The sequence below is a fragment of the Bufo bufo genome, chromosome 3 (assembly GCF_905171765.1).
Source record: "Bufo bufo chromosome 3, aBufBuf1.1, whole genome shotgun sequence".
NCBI lineage: Eukaryota > Metazoa > Chordata > Amphibia > Anura > Bufonidae > Bufo > Bufo bufo.
Genome location: NC_053391.1, coordinates 265,114,645 through 265,131,702, shown reverse-complemented (window position 1 = coordinate 265,131,702; position 17,058 = coordinate 265,114,645). Strand labels below are relative to the sequence as shown.

General features: G+C 41.6%; 1 protein-coding gene across 4 annotated transcripts in view; it reads right to left on the bottom strand.

Moving 5' to 3' along the window:
- MYO19 (myosin XIX) overlaps window positions 1-17,058 on the bottom strand; it is a 1,002,409-nt gene that overhangs the window by 250,331 nt on the left and 735,020 nt on the right. For all 4 annotated transcript variants that reach the window (XR_005777529.1, XR_005777530.1, XM_040424125.1 and 1 more), the window contains exon 15: window positions 3,510-3,686. Coding sequence is in view for 2 of the 4 variants with exons in the window: in XM_040424125.1 (XP_040280059.1) it covers window positions 3,510-3,686 (177 nt within the window). In the remaining 2 variants the exon portion in view is untranslated. The remainder of the gene's footprint in view (window positions 1-3,509; window positions 3,687-17,058) is intronic.

The window sequence follows — 17,058 nt, the reverse complement described above, 5'->3', positions numbered from 1 at the left end:
AAAACACAAATCAAATCATCAACCAAAACAAAAACTAAAACACATTGTGTAACGGTTTCGTACATTGCCAGGTATATCAGGTCCCGTAACTGAACACAGGTTCCTTGACACAAATAGCAATGTGACCTGAGTGGACTCAAAGAATATTTTTGTAGGTGGTAAGGTGAAGACACAAAAGAAGAGGACTTGCGATGGAACCTCTCTGAACCTTCATGATGGAATGAGTAAGATGCTATTTCTAGGCTGTCAAGTATGTTTGGAGCTGCTTGAAACGTGGGGTTTGTGAGTGATCACGTAATAGTAGGTAGTCCATTAGGTTGAAATATTGACAGAGAAAAATCCAGCATATGGGTTTGGGCTTTAGTCATACTTCAGCCCATGGATTGATAAATGAATCTAATAGCTCAAGGAAGATCGTGAATACGCTTCAATCTCCATGTCCTCCCTCCAGCTGTTTGTTGCTATTAGGGGTTGAACTGTTCCCCAGGGTACATGAATGGGCAACTTCGGCTATTTGGATACAGTATTATTGGTTGGAAGCCAGGACTCAATAGGCAGCGGTGAGATCTCTAGGATTCTCCATGCAGCCTCTAAGTCCAGTGGCGTGCGGATAGTGCAACGGCGGCCATTTTTTGTGAAAGTGAGGCCGAAAGGATAAAGCCACCTGTATAACAGCTTCTGGCTTCTCAGGTAATCAGTTAAAGGCTTCAGGGCACTGCGTTTAAACAGAGTTGAAGGGGAAACATCTTGAAAAAAACAGTACCGTTGATTCACCCTACCTTAGTTCTTTCCTCATATGAGAGGCTTGCAAGATGGCCGCTGTATCTTTGAAATATAATAATCTGCATACCACGTCCCTGGGCGGTTCCCCTTGTTTTGGAGTTGGGCGCAGAGATCAGTGAATTCTCTCAATTATAATGTTTTCAGCTCTATCTTCTCCAAAGTGGTCGACAAACATCTTCCTTGCTGCAGTTTCTAATTTTTCATGTAGCACAACTTCTGATAAGCCTTTCACCCTAACATTCCTCCTTCTGCTTCTATTCTCTTGGTCTTCGATCATGAAGTTCGTCAGATAAGGAGGGAGAAGCTAAAAAGATACACCAGTTCCCTGCACAAGAGGTGCAGACACAGGGGAAAGCTGACTCTCCTAACCCCAGTGAACAAGAGCAGACTCTTAAAGATATTATGAAGGCAGTAGCTAGCTGCAACACAACTCTTAAAGCCCTTCATCTTCAGGTGGGCAGTCTGAGGGAAGACATTTCCATAATAAGAAATTCTATGAACAAAATTACTGAGAGATGAAGTGCGGCCTCTCAAAATGGCAGCTAAATTAACAGCGAGAGATATGGCTGCCCTATTTGCCAAGGCGGATGATTTAGAAAACAGATCTCGCCGCAACAATAGTGGGGGTACCTGAAAAAACAGAAGGGGCGAATGCCACAAAATATATAGAAAAGTGGATACATGGAAAATTTCAGGACAAAGGACTGTCCCCGTTATATGCTGTGGAAAGAGCCCACTGGGTGCCCTCAAGACCTCTACCTCCTGGAAGACCGCCGAGACCCATCATTGCTAAAATATTGCACTTTAAAGATAGAGATACCATAATAAGACATTCTCGGGAACATGCTGATCTGGCCATAAATGGAGTAAGGATTTCCATATGCTGAAGTCCAGAAGAGACGGATGAGTTTCCTGGATGTTAAAAGGAGACTTAGAAATTTGCAGGTCCAATACTCTATGTTGTTTCTGGCCAAGCTGAGAGTGGTGGCCATGGGATTTGACAGATTCTTTGAGGATCCAAAAGAGGAGGCAAACTGGCTGGATTGTCATGAAAGTCAGCTGAAAGAACAGAACAAGGTCGACTGAGCAGTAGAGATCAGAGAGGAAGCACCTACGTAGTTCGGCAGGAAGCCCTGAAGAGGCCGCAAGTTATTACATTGTTCATTTTTCTACTGTCAGGAACTTTCCTTCAGGATATAAGTAGAGTGGGGATTTCTCTGGGGTACGCTGAAATGTATGGGATTTGGGCCTCTATTTATTCAGTGGGTGCAGATTTTATACTCCAATCCGAAGGCAAGAATAAAGGCTAATGGGGGAGTGTCCAATTACATTTAATTGGCTAGAGGAACTAGGCCGGGCTGCCCATTCTCGGCGCTGTCATTTGCGATAGCCATAGAACCGTTAGCAGCAGCGGTGTGTAAATCGCCACATATAAAGGGTTTTCACTATGGTCGGTTACATAATAAAATTGAGCTGTATGCGGATGATACTCATTTGTTATTGGGGGATATAAGTGCCTCCCTAGCTGCCACAATGTCACTTATAGACAAGTTTAGGGGTCTTTCGGGACTTATAAATTGGCAGAAGTCGGCGTTGATGCCTATTGATGGTTAGGAGGTGTCTGCCATGGTCTGTACTAATAATATTCCACAGGTGGAAAAAATGAAATATCTAGGAATTCATATTTCGCAAAGGAGTGCAGAATTTGAGGAGCTTAATCTGTCCTCTGTTGTCGAGATTCAGATTGAAGGTCAAGGCGTGGTGTAAACTATTTCTTTCTGTAGTGGGCAGAGTAAACCTCATTAAGATGATAATGATGCCGCAGTTGTTGTACATACTTCACAATGCCCCGGTCTGGTTGCCTATGGACAGGTTTCATAAAATAAATGTGATATTTAGAGATTTAATATGGAGAGGAGGTCAACCCAGAATCAAATTGGAGACATTGCAGCATCCTAAAACAAAGGGAGGATTGGCGGTACCCAACCGATGGATTTATTATCTTGCAGCACAGTGTCAGCATCTTAAGGGATGGTTGGATTATAGGCTGGCGGATATGTCTAGTCAGATTTTACTGCACCAAATAGGTAAGAGGGACTTGATGTGGATTTTGGAGGGGGCGGGGTTACAAAACTCGAAGCTTAATTCATCTTTGATAGGGCTTATTACCAAAGTATGGGACAAGATTAAAAAGCTGAGGGGAATTGGGGGAGTTAGTGAGGTTTCTCCGATTTGGAATTTCATTTAGATTTCTCTTTTGTCCATTCACTTAGCATTTTAGGCTACTTTCACACTTGCGGCAGGACGGATCCGAAATGCTGTTCACCATGTCGGATCCGTCCTGCGGCTATTTCGCCGTACCGCCGCTCCGTCCCCATTGACTATAATGGGGACGGGGGCGGAGCTCCGGCGCAGCACGGCGAAAGGCCGCCGGACTAAAATTACTGCATGTCAGGCTTTTTAGTCCGGCGGCTTTCGCCGTGCACTGCCGTGCTGCGCCGGAGCTCTACCCCCGTCCCCATTATAGTCAATGGGGACGGAGCGGCGGTCCGGCGGCACGGCGAAATAGCCGCAGGACGGATCCGACATGGTGAACAGCATGTCGGATCCGTCCTGCCGCAAGTGTGAAAGTACCCTTATAAATTGATAAACATATTAATACTAACAGTTATTTTTAAAGCATTCTTAATTTACAGCGATGCCTAAAATTGTAGCTCTAAATTTACCTTATTTTTTTCTACCATTTCTTCAATCTGATATATCACTTTTCCAGCGTAGTGCGATATAACAAAGTTTGGATTTTTACTGAAGGTGTCTCGGCTGAAGCACACATTGTGAGAAAGATTTACTTCAAACCGAGACTGGAGCTGGACGGAATCTGAAGATCTATTTAAACGACATTCCTGTTTTAAAAAAAAAAAAAAAAAACACACGTCATAGATAGCCAAGATGTGGTCACTGACAAAAACTATGAAGTACAGCTGAGAAGCCAAACAGTGTGTGACTGCATCTGAGAGACATAATTATATCACTAGCTCTTGGAATAATGGTTAATATCTTACTAGACAGACTCTCAGCACTCATTTAACCCTTAGGCCCCTTGCAGATGAGCGTGTCCGGATTATGTTCAGATGCGTTGTGTCTGCGTTCAGTGAAAACTGAGTGAGTTTGCGTCCAGTTTTTATCGCAAAAACTGAATGTGGTACGCAGACCCGAGCCTGGACTTCTTCAATGAAGTTCGGGTTTGGGGTTCTGAAGATTTTATTATTTTCCATTATAACATGGTGATAATGAAAAATAATAGCATTCTTTAATACAGAATGCAAAGTCAAATGTGAATTAAGGGTAAAAAAAATAATAAAAACATTACTTACCCAACCCATTTGATCGCGCAGCCTGGATCCTCTTCTTTGTTCTTCTTGAAGGGCCTGCAAAAGGACCTTCGCTGACATCATTGCGCTCACCATGTCCTTCTATCTTCATTCAGCAAGACCTGTGCTGACCTCACCGCGCTCACCACATGGTTAGCGCGATGATGTCAGCGAATGTCCTTTTGCAGGTCCTTGAAGAAGAATAAGGACCAGGATCCCGGCTGCGCGATCAAGTGGATGGGGTGAGTAATGTTTTTTTTTTTTACCCTTAATTGACATTTTACTTTGCATTCTGTATTAACCCCTTCAACCCCGGGCCTGTTTTCACCTTCCTGCCCAGGCCATTTTTTGCAAATCTGACACGTGTCACTTTATGTGGTGATAACTTTAAAACGCTTTTACTTATACAGGCCAGGACATTCTGAGATTGTTTTCTCGTCACATATTGTACTTCATGACAGTAATAAAAATAAGTAAAAAAACAAACAAACATTTTTATTACAAAGAAAAAAATAAGGGGTTGGGTCAGCACAACCTGCCTGTAGGTGCAGATCGCTATGGCGAAATACATATACAAACGGAAAATGCAAATGTGATCGCACACTACATCCAGCACTCTGCCCTCCATGCTGGATGAGACATTGGTTTATATTTTGGCCAAAGCATAGTAAGCCACTCACCGCGTCAAGGCTGTCTCATGAGTGGTCCCTAACTCTTGTTCCTACCTGTTCATGGGCCATGACAGCCACATAAAATCCAGGGAATGCAGGTCAGCATTTAAACATTTTTATTCATAAAAAAATACCAAATTTACCCAAAATTTTGAAAAATTTCTAAATTTCAATTTCTCTACTTTTATAATAGATAGTAATACCTTCAAAAATAGTCATTACTTTACATTCCCCATATGTCTACTTCATGTTTGGATCATTTTAAAAATGACATTTTATTTTTTGGGGACGTTAGAATGCTTAGAAGTATGGAAGCAAATCTTGAAATTTTTCGGAAAATTTCCAAAACCCACTTTTTAAGGACCAGTTCAGGTCGGAAGTCACTTTGTGAGGCTTACATAATAGAAACCACCCAAAAATGACCCCATTTTAGAAACTACACCCCTCAAGGTATACAAAACTGATTTTACAAACTTTGTTTACCCTTTAGGTGTTCCACAAGAATTGATGGAAAATGGAGATGAAATTTCAGAATTTCACTTTTTTGGCAGATTTTACATTTTAATCAATTTTTTCAAGTAGCAAAGCAAGGGTTAACAGCCAAATAAAACTCAATATTTATTACCCTGATTCTGCGGTTTACAGAAACACCCCACATGTGATCGTAAACTGCTGTACGGGCACACGGCAGGGCGCAGAAGAAAGGGAACGCCATATGGTTTTTGGAAGGCAAATTTAGCTGAACTGGTTTTTAGATGCCATGTCCCATTTGAATGTCCCCTGATGCACCCCTACAGTAAAAACTCAAAAAAGTGACCACATTTTGGAAACTACGGGATAAGGTGCCAGTTTTATTGGTACTATTTTGGGGTACATATTATTTTTTTATTGCTCTATATTACGTTTTTTGTGAGGCAAGGAAACAAAAAAATTGATGTTTTGGCACCGTTATTATTTTTTATAAATCGTTATGCACGTGGCAATACCTAATATGTCTACTTTTTCTTATTTATTTGAGTTTTACACAATAATAGAATTTTTTAAACCGAAATAATGATATTTTGGTATCTCATAGTCTAAGAGCCATAGCTTTATTATTTTTTGACCGATTCTCTCAGATAGGGTCTCATTATTTGCGGGATGAGGTGACGGTCTGATTGGTACAATTTTGGGGGGCATAGGCCTTTTTGATCCTTTGCTGATGCAATTTTTGTGATGTAATGTGACAAAAATGGCTTTTTTTTTACACAGTTTTTTTTTTTTTACGGTGTTCATCTGAGTGGTTAGGTCATGTAATATTTTTATAGAACTGTTTGTTACGGACGTGGCAATACCTAATATGTATACTTTTTTATTTTCACTTTAGCACAATAATAGAGCCATAGCTTTTTTATTTTGTGACCGATTCTCTTAGGTAGGGTCTCATTTTTTGCGGGATGAGGTGACGGTCATTGTTACTATTTTGGGGGGCATACACTTTTTTGATCACTTGCTGTTGCAATTTTTGTGATTTTTTTTTACACAGGTTTTTTTTTTTACGGTGTTCATCTGAGTGGTTAGGTCATGTAATATTTTTATAGAGCTGGTTGTTACGGACGTGGCGATACCTAATATATATATATTTTTTAATGTATTTCACTTTAGCACAATAATAGCAGTTTTGAAACAGAAAAAAATATTTTTTAGTGTCTCCATGTTCTGAGAGCTATATTTTTTTTTATTTTTTGGGCGATTGTCTTAGGTAGTGGCTCATTTTTTACGGGATGAGGTGACGTGTCACGGCCATGGCTATGACCGTGACTCCTGAACCGCATGCGGTTGTCAGCGGTTTTCATTGGTGTTCAATCACAGGTGAGGGCTGTGGTATTGGCCTCACCTGTGGTTGCCGCTGGCAACAGTATGTATGTGGCAGCGTAGCAGGCTGAGCTGTGCCATGCAGCTCGCTACGCTGCGCATGCGGTTTTGTGTGAGGTGTGTATGTGTGCACTTGTGTTTTATGTTATTGTGTGCACGTCCCCTTTAAGTGGTGTTTTCCCTTCCCTGGTTTTGGAAGGGTTAATCCCCTTCCTAGTGTGTGTGATCACTGGGTGTGTCCGACTGTGGGGTGTGGCTTCTTGGCCTATAAAGCCTCATTGCTTTTGCAGGCCTGCAGGTTGCTTCAGCCATGCTTAGCTGAGAGCAGCCTCATGTCTATATTACCTGCCAGTAAGAGCCACCCCTGTGGTCAAAAACCATAATGTCGCTTTTAGTTATTTCTAGTTATGTGTGATGTCCGTGTGATGTTTTATATGTGATTTTGTGCAGCTATGGATCTGGGTCCCTGTGTGGGGATGCGTTTATGATCTGCACCCTGCTAACACAGGGATCCAGTCAGCAAGGCTGTGGCAGGTAGGTGGAACTCTTTGTTCACCTGCCATATCCATAGAGCTGTTTATGTCTCCCCTTTTCCTGCAGCTTGGCCGTTGAGACTCCTGCTCCTCCGTGTCTAGGAGGAGTGGGCTTGTCTTACTCAGCTCCTAGGTGAGGGTCATCTTGAGGGCCAGCAGGGACTTTTAGGTTCCGGAGCATGGGCCCTCCTACCATCAAGGTTGGCCCATGTAACTAGGAGCTAGGGTCAGGTTAGGGATGCCTTAGGAGGTGACCAGCTCTCTAATCCTGTCTACATGGCCAAGCAGCCGAAACATCACCGGGCTGCACACGGCTGAGGATTTCCCCCATCCTCAGCCGTGACATGACGGTTTTATTGATACCATTTTGGGGGGCATACGCCTTTTTGATCGCTTGGTGTTGCACTTTTTGTGATTTAAGGTGACAAAAACGGATGCGGCGATACCTAATATGTGTGGGTTTTGTTTGTTTTTTCTGTTTTTTATTATAAAATAAGGGGAAAGGGGCGTTTTTTTTCTTTTTTACTTTATTAATTTTATTACTTATTTATTACTTTTATTAAAAACTTTTTTTTTTTTACTTTATTTATGACATTCACTTTTGGGGGTCTGATCCCCTCTGCAATGCATTACAATACATCTGAGTCATGCACTAACAGGTTGCCTAGGAGACCCAGCCTGAGGCTGAATCGCCTCGGGTCACGTAGAAGGCAGTTCCCGATGCCGTGCAAGGCATTGGGCAGCCTCTGCACGGCATCGGGCTGCCTTGTGTCACATCGGGTCCCCGCCAGAGCAGCGCGGTGACTCGATGCGATCGTTCATCTGACACAAACCTTTTCTATGTCGCGGTCAGAGCGGACCGCGGCATAGAAGCGGTTAATCCACCGGCATCAGCTTTTACAGCAATGTCGGCGGATACAGCAGGGGCCCGGCTACCACGGACTGCCGGGCCCCTGCAGTGATCGCGTGCGCACCGCTCCGATGCCCGCGCGATCACTATGACGTACTATTACGTCAAATTGCGGGAACTCAGTGGTTCCCATGACGTAACAGTACTTTAAAGGTCGGGAAGGGGTTAAAGAATGCTATTATTTTCCATTATAACCATGTTATAATTAAAAATAAGAAAGTAAATGAGGTCCCGGGTCACTCATCCCTCGACTCCTTAGGTGACCCGAGCATTCCTCTCTTTGGCTTGGCTCATCCACTTGAGAGGGGAGTGTTCGGTCACCAGATGGAACTTTCTCCCCAACAGATAATAGCAGAGAGACTCGAGTGACCACTTGATGGCCAGGCACTCTCTCTCCACTATACTGTACCTAGTCTCGGCTGGGGCAGGTTTGCGGATCAGGAAAACAATGGGATGTTCCTCCCCATTGATTTCCTGAGAGAATACAGCTCCGAGGCCTACTTCAGAGGCATCGGTCTGTACCACAAACTCCCTTTTGAAGTCAGTCAGGCGTCAACAAAACCGGGGACCCACCCAGGGCCGACTTCAAATCGGAGAAAGCCTTTTCCACCTGCTCATTCCAGTGGACCGTCACGGACTTCCGTCCCTTAAGGAGCCCTGTAAATGGAGCCGTTAAAGTGGCAAAATGGGGATCGAACATCATATAATAGCCCACTATTCCAAGGAAAGATTTTATTTGCCTAGTGGTGACAGGTCAAGGCCAATTTCGAATTGCCTCAATTTTTTCCCCCTGAGGTTTGATAATTCCACGCCCAATTACATACCCCAGGTACTTGGTCTCTTCTGACCCTATCGCGCACTTTTTTGGGTTAGCGGTCAGTCCAGCCTTCCTAAGGGAGTCCAATACAGCCTGCACTTTTGGTAGATGACTTTCCCAGTCGGTACTATGAATGACAATATCCAGGTAAGCTGAAGCGTACAGACGATGTGGACGAAGTACAACATCCATGAGCCGCTGAAAAGTGGCAGCGGAGCCATGCAGACCAAAGGGTAACACCTTATATTGGTATAGCCCTTCTGGTGTGATGAAGGCAGCTTTCTCTTTGGCAGTCTCCGTCAAGAGTACCTGTCAAAAAACCCTTTGGTGAGGTCCAAAACAGAAAAATACAGAGCTTGGCCTAACCTCTCAATAAGCTCATCCACCCGAGGCATGGGATATGCATTAAACTTAGAGATTTCTTTTAGTTTGCAAAAATCGTTACAGAACCGTAATGTCCAGTCCGGCTTGGGTATTAAGACTATCGGACTGGCCCATTCACTTTTGGACTCCTCAATGACGTGCAGCTGCAGCAATAGCTGCATTTCATCCGCAATGGCTTGTCGCCAAGCCTCGGGTACCAGATATGGTTTTAACCGGACTTTTGCCTGAGACTCAGTGATAATGTCATGCCGGATTATGGAAGTGCGTCCAGGGAGGTCCGAGAACACATCCGTGTTCCAACTAATGAACTCCCTGGCTTCCTGAGTCTGTTTAGAGGAGAGGCTGTCAGCAATTTTCACTGTGTCAGCCGCTTCCCTTGCTTCAGACAGAGGGGCCAAAACTGCTTCCCCTAGAAACCCTGGTCGCGAGCTGTCTTCAGTACAGGTTCCCCTATCTTTCCATGGTTTGAGCAGATTCACATGGTATACCTGCTCCGGCTTTCGCCTCACTGGCTGGTGTACCTTGTAATCTACCTCTCCAACTTTTTCAAGTACGTCGTAGGGTCCCTGCCACCTAGCTAGGAACTTAGAAAGAAGAAGGAATAGAGGCTCATGACTACTGATAAAAGAGTGAACATACACTTCGAAACGCGTATGGTTTCGATTCACATATCGCAGGAACTACTCTAGACTTTTATGGATAAAACATCTAACAAACAGAAGCGTTTCTTTTCTACGAACTTTTACACCACCTCTGATATCCAAGACTCGACTGTACAGCCGGAAACCAATTCACCTGAACACGTGGGACGCCGAGCTGACACCTCCAGGACCACGCAGGGTATCGTACTTGGACGGCGAACTATCACGGCCGGAGTCATCTACAGGAGGGAGATAAAACAGGTCGGATACTGACCGCTCCGTGGGACGCCACGTAGTAGCGGAAGTATAGACTGACAATCAGCTACTATCGATTTTGATCATCCGAAAAAGTTACTTTCTAGCACCTCAGTATCTATTTATCAACTCAAGGAATTCTCTCAAAGTATCTTATACTGACTCGAACAACTGCTTATTCGAATCAATACTGTCTACTATAGCTATATGAACTGATTTTGTCTGCGAAATATCGAACGAGAGGCCCATTCAATTCCCATCCATAGCCCTCAGGAATTGGGACTACAATTTATGTTGGTGTGCATTTTATTGTGAATTTATGTTGGTGTGAGTTTTCAATTGCAATTTTATTCATACGATTTTACCAGTGCGATTTTTTAAATGCGATTTTATACATGGTATTGCTGGCGTCTGAGTCGGACTGGAGCTCTCTGCCCTTTACCAATCCAGCCACGGACCCATCCATCTGGCCCATCAAGACTCACTCTCATTTCATCAGTCCATAAAAGTCTTGAGATATTTCTTGGCCCAGTCTTGACGTTTCAGCTTGTGTGTCTTGTTCAGTGGTGGTCGTCTTTCAGCCTTTCTTACCTTGCCCATGTCTCTGAGTATTGCACACCTTGTGCTTTTGGGCACTCCAGTGATGTTGCAGCTCTGAAATATGGCCAAACTGGTGGCAAGTGGCATCTTGGCAGCTGCACGCTTGACTTTTCTCAGTTCATGGGCAGTTATTTTGCGCCTTGGTTTTTCCACACGCTTCTTGCGACCCTGTTGACTATTTTGAATGAAACGCTTGATTGTTCGATGATCACGCTTCAGAAGCTTTGCAATTTTAAGAGTGCTGCATCCCTCTGCAAGATATCTCACTATTTTTGACTTTTCTGAGCCTGTCAAGTCCTTCTTTTGACCCATTTTGCCAAAGGAAAGGAAGTTGCCTAATAATTATGCACACCTAATATAGGGTGTTGATGTCATTAGACCACACCCCTTCTCATTACAGAGATGCACATCACCTAATATGCTTAATTGGTAGTAGGCTTTCGAGCCTATACAGCTTGGAGTAAGACAACATGCATAAAGAGGATGATGTGGTCAAAATACTCATTTGCCTAATAATTCAGCACGCAGTGTAGATATGCATTACCTGTATTTTTTACTCTGCAAATAAATTGAATTCTCTATATACACTAACGCATGGTTTCAAAGGTTGAGTGTCAGTCACTACATTCTATATTCAATCTAGCTAGGAACTTAATGTCTACGGTTGGTACCAGAACCAATACCCGGTCACCCGAGTTAAAGGTTCGGACGCAAGCCTGCCGGTAATATACTTTACTCTGGGCTCGCTGCGCTGCCTCCATATGCTCCCTAACCAGAGGTAAAACGGTTTCCATCCGTCCTTAAATCTGGGTGACGTACTCAACAACACTTTTGTGTGGTGTCGGTTGTTGTTTCCACGCCTCTATGGCCATGTCCAACAGACCGAGATGGTGTCTGACGTATAGCGGTTCGAAGGGCGAGAACCCATTAAAGGCCAGGGGCACCTCTCGCACTGCAAATGTGAAATAGGGCAGAAGAAGGTCCCAGTCCCTTTCATCCTTAGACTAGACACCACTTTTTTAACATATTATTTAATGTTTGATTAAACCTCTCTACCAGGCCATCCGTTTGCGGATGATACACGGACGTCCGTAGTTGTTTAACGTGGAGCAACTTACAGAGTTCCCTCATGACCTTGGACATAAACGGGGTCCCTTGGTCAGTCAGAACCTCCTTAGGCAGACCCACTCGAGAAAACATCTCTATTAACTCCTTAGCTACAGATGTATCGCTTGCGCTCCTAATTTTCGCATATCGTTACTTACTAAGCGAGACTTCTCCTACTTCACTCTGAACTGTAACTCCAATACACAATAAGGTCAATAGATGGCAGTGTTAAAGTACGTAATGACATTACACTACACCTGCTTAGCTTGTATTGTGCTTGTAATGTGCAACTGATGTTAAATCAATAGCCGTCTTCATATAAAACGCAAATGTCGCTTAAATTAAAATGAATACCATACAAGCATCACTAAATCCTAAAAAAGTATAAAAATTTACAGAATAACCATATAAACAAATTACTACACCAGCTTTCTGTGCAATACAATTGCGTCTTATATGGGACTGAAATCTTAGGTGGCAAAAAACAGATTTAGTGATATTTGTATGGTATATGTATTTTAATTAAAGTGACATTTGCGTTTTATAGGAAGCCGGCCATTGATTTAACATCGCGCTCCGATTAGTTTGTCTCTGCAGACTAACCAATTGGAGCGTTTTAGTGTACAAAAAAGCTGACATGACTGCCACTGTGCCCCCATTCATATAATGACCCCAGTAATTTAGTGGCCACTAAATAAAATAAAAAAATATAATTTCCCTACTATTGTGCCGTATTAATATCACTGATATTAATAATCATAAATGGTCAAAATATCTAGGAGCTACAGTATAACAGATCTACTGTATACTAAACAGATTGCAGACTCACAGGTATAACTGGCAAAGCCTATTATCCTGTAAGTGTACAATATTATAAATCCTATAGTGACTTCTGCACTGAGCAGATGAATAGCAATCACTATTGTGCCGTATTAAATACGTAGATTAATGTTATTATCCACAATCTTGCTAGCAAAAAAGAAATCGATAAAGGTATGTGGATTTAAATAAAGTAAAATAATTCTTCTGTTGATTATTCAGCTGTTTAGTAGAACAAATATCCAATAATCTCTGATTGTAAGCGCAAATTCAGCCGAACAACAGTATGCCGCTGGGTTTGAATCTCCTAGATTTAGAGTACTGTATCTGCGCAGACACAGCTGATCCCTTCTATTACGTTATAGCGTTATAGCAGTCTCTTGTATAAATGAAGTACTCCTTTTGTTGATTATGCAGCATGTAGATGTGGCCCCACCGACTGGTCCCTTCAGCACACACAAGTGCAGGAGTTCATAATCATCTCATTGACACAAACACCCCTAGGAGTCCAGGGGTAGCCCCCTACAATAAGGTTAAAACTGTTTTTGATGTTAAGTTCACATTTATAATAACATAAATATAATATATTATTAATATAATATTGCACACTTACAATATATCAACAGCCAATTAATTCAACATTCCTCTCTCCATTAATTCATATATTTACATCAGCCATCCAAATTCATTCACCACTTATTTTCCATTCATACATCTCCCTCATTTTCTATTCATACAGCCATACTATTAACCACTTTTAAAGCCCTTGCATTTTAACATATTATTTCCTTGCTACAAACCAGCAGCAATAATGCCATATACCTTCCCCTCCACAGCAAACATCAGCGACCTGATACTTTAATTTCATTAAATTCTCATTCTTCAAATATTTATCTCTATCCCATTTTCCTAATACCAGTTTCAGTTATCTACATCAGCCACCCTATTTCATCACCATCCATCTATGTAGTTAATTCACTATCCCTCCCCAATGCATCTACTGTATATATCAACAGTCCATTAATTCATCACTTTTCTCCCCTTCACTGCAATATCACTACTCTATTTCATGCTCCAATACAACCTTACATCAGTAAGCTAACATCAAATATTAAAATCTATAAGTGTGAATACAGGTGTGAGTGTCCCTATATGCGTGTGCACATATGTATATGTGCATTTTTGTGTACGTATCCGTGTGTGAGAAATATCTCTGAAAATGACAATTTTTTTAATTTTTTTTAATTTTTTTATACAAAGTTGTCAATTTACAGAGATATTTATCTCACCCAGCATGGGTATATGTAAAAATACACCCCAAAACACATTGTCCTACTTCTCCTGAGTATGGCGATACCACATATGTGACCCTTTTTTGCAGCCTAGGTGCGTAAAGGGGCCGAAATTCCAATGAGTACTTTTAGGATTTCACAGGGCAATTTTTACACATTTGGATTCCAAACTACTTCTCACGCTTTAGGGCCCCTAAAATACCAGGGCAGTATAAATACCCCACAAGTGACCCCATTTTCGAAAGAAGAGGAGGGGCATGGCGAGTTCCTAGAATATTTTTTTTGTCGTCACAAGTTAGCGGAAAATGATTTTTTATTTTTTTTCCTCTTACAAAGTCTCATATTCCACTAACTTGTGACAAAATTCTTTTTTTTACATGAACTCGCCATGCCCCTCACGAAATACCTTGGGGTGTCTTCTTTCCAAAATGGGGTCACATGTAGGGTATTTATAACCTTTAGGCTTTACAGGGTTGCTCACAATTTAGCCCCTCCCAAAAATGCCAGAACAGTAAACACACCCCACAAATGACCCCATTTCGGAAAGTAGACACCCCAAGGTATTCGCTGAGGGCCATATTGAGTCCATGAAAGATTGAACTTTTTGTCACAAAATAGCGGAAAGGGAGATTTTGTGAGAAAAAACAAAAAACAATCTATTTCCGCTAACTTGTGCTAAAAAAAAAAAAATTCTATGAACTCGCCATGCCCCTCACGGAATACCTTGGGGTGTCTTCTTTCCAAAATGGGGTCACATGTGGGGAATTTATACTGCCCTGACATTTTAGGGGCCCTAAAGCGTGAGAAGAAGTCTGGAATCCAAATGCCTAAAAATGCCCTCCTAAAAGGTACTCATTGGAATTTGGGCCCATTTGCTGGGTGAGAGAAATATCTCTGTAAAATGACAACTTTGTATAAAAAAATGGGAAAAGTTGTCTTTTACAGAGATATTTATCTAACACAGAATGGGTATATGTAAAAATACACCCCAAAACACATTGCCCTACTTCTCCTGAGTATGGCGATACCACATGTGTGACACTTTTTTGCAGCCTAGGTGCGCAAAGGGGCCCAAATTCCAATGAGTATCTTTACGATTTCACAGGGCATTTTTTAAGCATTTGGATTCCAAACTACTTCTCACGCTTTAGGTCCCCTAAAATGCCAGGGCAGTATAATTACCCCACAAGTGACCCCATTTTGGAAAGAAGACACCCCAAGCTATTTCGTGAGGGGCATGGCGAGTTCATGTAAAATTTTATTTTTTGTCACAAGTTAGTGGAATAGGAGACTTTGTAAGAAAAAAAAAATAAATAAATAAATAAATCATCATTTTCCGCTAACTTGTGCCAAAAAAAAATATATTCTAGGAACTCGCCATGCCCCTCACGGAATACCTTGGGGTGTCTTCTTTCCAAAATAGGGTCACTTGTGGGGTATTTATACTGCCCTGGCATTTTAGGGGCCCTAAAGCGTGAGAAGTAGTTTGGAATCCAAATGCGTAAAAAATGCCCTGTGAAATTCTAAAGATACTCATTGGAATTTGGGCCCCTTTGCACACCTAGGCTGCAAAAAAGTGTCACACATGTGGTATCAAGAGAAGTAGTGCAATGTGTTTTGTGGTGTATTGTTACATATACCCATACTGTGTGTGAGAAATATCTCGGTAAAATGACAACTTTCTATAAAAAAATGGGAAAAGTTGTTTTTTACAGAGATATTTATCTCACCCAGCATGGGTATAAGTAAAAATACACCGGAAAACACATTGCCCTACTTCTTCTGAGTACGGCGATACCACATGTGTGACACTTTTTTGCAGCCTAGGTGTGCAAAGGGGCCCAAATTCCAATGAGTACTTTTAGGATTTCATAGGGCATTTTTATGCATTTGGATTCCAAACTACTTCTCACACTTTAGGGCCCCTAAAATGCAAGGGGTGTTTCTATTATCTGGGCATTGTAGAACCTCAGGAAACATGACAGGTGCTCAGAAAGTCAAAGTGCGTAAATTCACATTTTTGCACCATAGTTTGTAAACGCTATAACTTTTACCCAAACCAATAAATATACACTTATTGCATTTTTTTTTATCAAAGACATGTAGAACAATAAATTTAGAGAAAAATGTATATAGAAATGTAGTTTTATTTGAAAAATTTTAGAACTGAAAGTGAAAAATGTCATTTTTTTGCAAAAATTTCGGTCAATTTTGATTAATATAAAAAAAAGTTAAAATGTCAGCAGCAATGAAATACCACCAAATGAAAGCTCTATTAGTGAGAAGAAAAGGAGGTAAAAGTGGTCTGGTCATTAAGGGGGTTTAAGCTAGGGGAGCTAAGGTGGTTAATCACCACTTTTGTGTGGATGTAGCAGAGCTGAGTCTGCGTTTCCCTCCAGGAAGCTGCATTGATGTGTGAGATATAAGAACTTTTTAAGCTGCAGTCCCATGTAAATCTGCAGACATCACGTTATGGGTTAATGAACAGCTCAACTCTGCTACATCTAATAAACCTAACCTTGCTTTATCTAACATCTCCGTTGAACAGGACTTAATGAGGTTAATTTCAGTCTACGTTAAAGTTCATCAATATATAGGACTACAGGCGCTCTATACGCAAAGATATGCAGTGTCTGTGACTTTCCCCTACTTTGAATACGTTTGGGGATATCCACCCACACTCATGTTTTAATTTACATATATTTAGTATTGATTTTATGTATATCTATATTATGTATAGGTATTATGTATAGATTTTATGTCTCAATAAATATATGTGTATCACCTATGTTTGAGTGCCAGTCCATTTACATACTTTTTACTAATTTCAATCTTGGGCTGTAGATTGTGTGCCTCGTTCATTTGAAACACAAGTGCTAGTGTATTGTACAGTATAATGGACATACAGTTGTGTTCAAAATTATTCAACCCCCACTGAAATTGAGTGTTTTGGCCAGTTTGACATTGATTTTGATCATTTCAGTCATCTTGTTTACAATTAAATCAAAGAGGCACTTGTAA